The 6,791-nt window shown below is 35.7% G+C and overlaps 1 protein-coding gene across 1 annotated transcript in view; it reads right to left on the bottom strand.

The window, feature by feature from the left end:
* Window positions 1-4,441: 4,441 nt before the first annotated feature.
* Window positions 4,442-6,791, bottom strand: part of LOC113225538 (sodium-coupled monocarboxylate transporter 1-like) — a 26,698-nt gene continuing 24,348 nt past the window's right edge. The window contains exon 5 of the mRNA XM_026457862.1: window positions 4,442-4,498. Within this exon, the coding sequence (XP_026313647.1) occupies window positions 4,442-4,498 (57 nt within the window). The remainder of the gene's footprint in view (window positions 4,499-6,791) is intronic.

Genomic DNA, 6,791 nt, shown 5'->3' with positions numbered 1-6,791 from the left:
CCTATATTTTTTCAGACAAGCATACTCAAGGAGTTCAAAATTTAATACTAAAAGTATATAATGTTTGCGAAAGGGTCGTATAAATACGATATCTTGAGTTTTAAGAAAATTCGACGCAATTTATTTATCCCTGTCTTGCGAGTACGACAAAATCTTCTTTTTAAGAACCTATACTACCTTAGGTCGAATGCAATTTTTTCCGTGCTAATAGGGTTTGCTTAGACTTAGGGTTCAGTTAGTTTGACACTGGCTTTATTTCAGAATTTATTGTGTTGTACTATATTTTTCCAAAGCTATTGATTCACCACTTTCACTGTTATTGGATTGTGTGGAATTGCATAATTTGTTGCCGCCTTCCCCTTTCCATCATCCGGGGACAAGACGTAGGCTGGGGTTCCACTCCTATGTTGTGGATATTACCAGAATTCGCACGACGGCGACGTTTCGCTTCCACATTTGTATGGCGGGCGGCAAGGGATTGGAATTCCCTCCCTGCGGACTTGTTCCCCGAACGCTATAATTTGGAGCTTTTCAAGGCGAGAGTGAATCGGCATTACTTACATCGTAGACTTCATCGTCACTTTCCATCAGGTGAGATGGAGGTCGAATGCGCCACTTATTTTTAAAAAAAAATAAAATAGTATACTTGTTTGTTTTAGTATTTTTTATATTTTTCGTCGACATCATGTTCTATATACATAATATTATGAATTCTTGAGGAACCATGTTTTTACATATACGTGATTTGGGATAGTCAATGTTTTCGAGACCACGAACCCGAAACACAATTGAAATGTATTTAAAATGAAACTATTTTTCCTGATTTAAATCGCGTATATTTGTTTTTTCAAACAAACCGACGTTTCGGGCCCTTTACAGGTCCCATGGTCAACCGTGACCATGATGAAAAATAGTTTCATTTCCTATGTGTAACAATCGCGAAAACCTAAGAACTCGATATGTATTTAAAATTTCATGGTTTAATTCGGTAACGTTGTTAAGCTGTGTGATTGTCACTAAGTAAATAATTATAATACATTAAGCATTGTGAAAGTGCTTAGGCAATGTCTTTGTTTTTAATAATATTAGTTCTTTTCATGTTAATGTACTTTAGTTTATATGTTACGTTGTTGATGTTATTTTGTTGTTTTAAGGATTATGTGTTTGTTTTGTTGTTTTCCCTAAAGTGCTTTGGCAATGTTGTTGTTTGGATAATATTCTTTACCTGGGTTGTAAGACATGGGAAAATTCCGATTCGCTGCAAAACGCGTAGTTGTTCTTCGTAGCTGTTTCTTGTTATTTCTCCAGAAATACAGTACGAGGACAGTTTTCTCGATCCCCGCCCAAAATCTTAACAAAAACTATTCTTAGCCTGCAGTGGCATCTAGCGGCGAAACTGGTAACCACAAAGTCAATGAAAAATCTTCCAATACAACTACTTCTACTTGCAACATGCACTATTTATATTATTTTCTGTGTTTAATACTTTAATTAATTTTAATTAATTGACTTATACAGTCATAAGTATAGTATAACTAATTGTTTTCCTTTATTTAACCTTCCTATACCCGCGCTACATAGTGTAGCACATATACCCGCGCACGGTGAGACCGAAAGTTCGAGGGCCATTTTAGTATGTTGCTTGGTAAAATAACTCATCGTAATATTAAGTTTAATACTAAAAGGAAATGTGTGAAATTGTATGAAGCAAAGTTTTATATATTTTTTTTTTATAAGAGATAAGCAGTCTTATTACAGCCATTCGTAAGAGCCACAAAGACATGTACAAAAATATACTTTTTATAGTATCAAACGAAAAAAAAAACTCTGAAATGTCAAAGAATATTAAATAAAATTTAAAAAACCATAAATTACGTAGCATACAAAAAAATTTTACACATATCTTTCTCAAAAATACTTCTCACTGTCATCGATGGCGCACATTTAGTTCACTTAATTTGACTATATTTGCCTAGATAAAAAATAGACTAGAAACGTCTCACTTTCAGAACTATCTCCTGCTCTGTGCCATTTCTTACTTGCTTCACTTCTAATGATCCTCAAAATCACTATTGTTTTCGCCCTCATAGTTGGAATCAGTGATCCTCTTCCAAAAACCTTCTCATGCGTTCCTCAAACATATTAAGGTTATAGAATATAACCTAAACTAATTTACAAATATAATTTATAATGTAAACTCAATGATAATTAAAAATAAAACATAACTATAGTAATTACTAAAAATACGAATTACCTGAAATTGTGCTTCCTACACCCGCGTAAGTTTAAAGGACCATTCGGTGTCGTATACGTGTACACGTGTTGAAATGAACTGAAATGAAGTTAGCCACGGACCATTGTAGCATAAAACACGGCAATCGCTAATCGTCGCTCTCGAGAGACCAATGCGCGGGAATACGAAGGTAGAAGAGCTTTGTCACAAAATGCGACTACGCCGCTCTATACATAATAATTATATAATAAAGTAGAGAGAGATTTGAAGCAGGTTATAGTTGCCTTAATTTCAAGCCTCTCTCCGCCAATCTATACAGCATCTTGGCTTCTTTTGGTAGAGGAAAGGCCAAGATGCTGTTCCATCCGCAAACTTGTCTAAATTGGTCACACATAGCAGCTACATCAAATTAGACATGTGTCAAACGTGATTGATCGCATCAAAATGATTCAAACAGCACCTGTGATCCGATATCCCGGGTTACAAGCTTCTAAATATCCCGATCATTTTAGAGTTTCATGGGTCATGCGCGCAAATTCGACTTTATCGCTACAATTTTAGAGACAATATTATTGTGGTCTCGTTCACTCTCAAGTGAAGTCCCCATTCACGACACGGACCGCCTTCTCGCTCTTCATTTGGGTCGAACATTTGTTCCATAGAGCATTCGTTCGATAGAATCTTTTTTATTTTTATTTATTTATTTTCATTCGAGCGAACCAAAAAGTCAAGGAATCGATCTACGAGTCAACGGGCTAACGGATCAACAGATCAATGAGTCTATCAATCATTCATCCTAATTGCTCCGTGGCGTAGTATCCATTACACGGTAATTTTGTTGTTAAATCTATTTTTAGGTATGTTGTGATTATTTATGAGTGTACTAGCTAATATTCAAATATTAATGAATAATAAATTAATAATTTTGAATGCTCGATAAGTTTTTTGCTATGTATTTTTGTTTTGTAGGTGTTATTTTTCTAATAAAGAAACGCCCTAAGTGTGGTTTTAAACACATTACTCATCAGCAGGAAAGAATAAAAGCTAATTGTATAATATGGCATTTTAAACGCCATTTTAAAGTATCATGAACGACGATTGACTCTCTAAAAGATCGAACATATGATCGAATCATTTGACCCGGTCACATTACGCATGGGTCATGATCGAGCCGGGTTATCAAAAATGATCGACCGATACAGGTCTACATCAAATCAAACAGAATCGTATATGTATATGTCCTCATTCACGTCACACAGCACAGTTTGGTGACTCTGTTTTCTTCATCATATACGCAAACTTATTGGAATGTGCTCGGAGTGAAGGCGTAATGCTAACACTAAATCATTTCTCTTTAAGCAATTATTGATCCAAGGGGAGTTCAACGATTCGGATTGGAAAGTCTTATACCTAGAACTCTTTCCACATATTATAACAATTTTTTTTTACAACACCCAAAATTTGGGTGTTGTAAAATATTCACTATAAAGCTGGAGACACAGGTGTCACCATCAGTACTTCTCTTTCGCTAGACAATCTACCTTTTCATTATCTACTATGCCACAATGAGACGGAATCCACTGCAAGGCTATAATTTTTGAATGAGCACGCAATTCGAATAATTATTATATTAAGAATAGTATAAGCTATCCGGAATCCTCGAAAATTCGAGGTACACTGAGCCAAATGAAGTAAGACGCTCTTGGAATCTGTAAACAAAGTATAGTTAATATAACTATGTTTAACTATTTTGGCTATTTATTATTGGAATCTGAATGAAGTTCCACTGGCACAACTCACGGTCTCTAGCTGCGTACATAACAATTACGAAGTTAAAATCGGTATTAACGAAAACAACAATGACAATTATGAAACTGCCTACAGCACCATAATTATTACGTACATTTTACAGTTATTACATTTATTTATATTTTTATTTGAAATTTTTAAAGCGTAATAATTGATAGAACTTGTTACACTTAGTTACGAGGTTTCTTTTAATAATATTCTCTAATTATCTACTACTACTACTCTAGTATCTACATACTTTTATTTGGCGTTATGTTAATGATTGTTTTATGGCTAGGATAATGATATTTTAAGAATAATATTTATGTTTATTTAGCCTAAAGTGCTTTGGTAATGATTTTATGGGATGGGTTTTAATAATTCTTTATTAATTTGGTTCCAAGGTTTTCTGTTACAGGCCTACTGGGTCATTCCTGAGGTAGCTGCGCGGTCCAGGTTCGTAACAGTTATGTCGCGCTGCACAAGGGATAATTTTAACAAGATTTTTCTGGCGATATTCAATAATAAGTTGATCAAGTAAAAAGTGCCAACCAACTTAGTCAATTGTTATCGAGTTCTTAGGTTTTCGCGGTTGTTACATATAGGAAAGGAAACTATTTTTCCGTATTTAAATCGCGTATATTTATTTTTTCAAACAAACCAACTGTGACCATGGGACCTGCAAAGAGCTCGAAACGTTGGTTAGTTTAAAAAAACAAATATACCTACGCGATTTAAATCCGGAAAAATAGTTTCATTTCCTTATATTTAAAAAAGTATTTCATTGATAATTGAAATGAATAGACAATCCAATTAGCACTTTTTAATCCACTGATTGTTTTGTTGGAAAGAGGGTACCTCTAAGGGTAGCAAACTTGGGGATGAATGACTTAGTGAACTGAGATTACTTCAATCGACTTACTGTTGAATTATACCGTGTACAACGCGGCATAATTGTTAACTGTCAGTTGCCCCGCATCGCGCATCTACCTCAGGACCCAACTCAGTTAAGCGGTAGGCGTGTAGTCTGAAATATATTTTATTACCTATTATAGATAACTAACATAGTATTTTTGTTTTGTAATGTTAATATTTGTCATATAGCCAGTCATGTCTTTGTTTGAATTATTTAAATACGGAATTTTTAGTTTGTGCTTGCCGATCTCCATTTAATAATATCCAATAAATGTTACGTATTGATAGCTTTGTTTTTTTTTTGTATATTGTAAATATTTTAAAGAACCAAAATACAGAGATGTGCTTGATAAAAATATAACCAAAATAAGTGACTGCTGAAGAAGCAGTAATGTCAGCATTATTGCGTTCCGATTTTGAAAGGTAAGGGTGCTGGTGAAATTACAGGCATATGAGACTTGTCAACTTATATGACGGGCGCAGAGCGGTAGTGCCCCTCAGATCTTTGCGATTTAAAGCTCGTGAGTGGCACTGTAGTGCCAGAGAGACTTGCGTGCATGCGCGGGGCCTTGCCTTTGTTTGGGTTCTCGACACTCTCGAACCGGCTGCTGCTCTGTGATTAGCCAGTAATGCTGTCCTCCGCAAACGTTCCTTGTTGCTTGCGTAGAAATATCAAGCTTGCGAGATATCAAACTCACGAAACGCAAAGAAATCCATCGCAAAGCAAGCGACTCGTGAACAGTCCTACCTGCGCGTACGCGACAGATCTTTCACATGTGCGAAGCGAGTCACGCAAGCAAGCGAAAAATGCAAGTGAACGTGAACCGCGTGTATCTTTATCATCAGGTGCACGACTGGTTCGTCACTTAATATTATAAAAAGAACTAAATTAATTGTATACGAAATAAAAATTACTTTATATGGATTTTGGTTTCGTATCATAAAATCTCTAATGCTTCAGCAATCAAAAGAAAAACCACGTTTCATTTTATGTACAAACATAAAAACGAATGTAGCAAGCACCTATAAAATTCCTACGTTCAAGAGTTATCATAACGAAAAAGCCGGGCGTTGAGTACCTACATCCTAACCTATCCTAACATCGTAACGTGTGAAAGCAATCTCTGAAAAATTTTAACACCGTTTGCCATATCGTGCATTCCAATCGAGTATATAACCAGAAATAGAGACGAAATGTCATTTAATTTGTGTGAAAACTATTCTGCCATATAACTACTGTGACAACTGCGCTCCGATTGTCGTTAATTGTTTCACTTCAAAACGACCAGTCTAACTTGAGCTTTACTATAATGGACGTTAATTGGTAAATTACATAGATTATTTAATATTTAATTACCAATGAAATATGATTCTGTTTGTTTTGTAATTAGATGTTTTGCTGTTTTTCCCACACCACCGAATAGAACAGCTCGCCATTGATAGAGATATTATCTTTATTACAATAAATACACAATCTGTTTGGAATATACGGTGGCGTACGTAGGTCAGTTGTTGATGCTGTACCATTTCAGTTTTCTAATTTGTGATTTTAGCGCAAACGAGAGTTGACATTTAAAAGTGATATAAGTCCCATTTACCTGATGAGTTGCCAGGGATGGATGGCCCTTATTATTTTTCGATGTGCTATTCTCACTAAGGGTGATCGAGGCCTGACGAGCGTAGGTAGGCGTCACGTAAGTTATGTGATTTGGGAGCCCTTGGGAGCGCTTGTCCATCTGTACTGTACTGTATTGGGTTAAAATCGATTTGCTAGTAACTATTTATAGTGTGTGTGTGTGTGTGTGTGTGTGTGCGTGTGCGTGTGCGTGTGCGTGTGCGTGTGCGTGTGCGTGTG

Source organism: Hyposmocoma kahamanoa, unplaced genomic scaffold, assembly GCF_003589595.1.
Source record: "Hyposmocoma kahamanoa isolate Upper Pololo Valley unplaced genomic scaffold, ASM358959v1 166, whole genome shotgun sequence".
Lineage (NCBI taxonomy): Eukaryota > Metazoa > Arthropoda > Insecta > Lepidoptera > Cosmopterigidae > Hyposmocoma > Hyposmocoma kahamanoa.
This window is presented reverse-complemented; position numbering and strand designations above follow the sequence as displayed.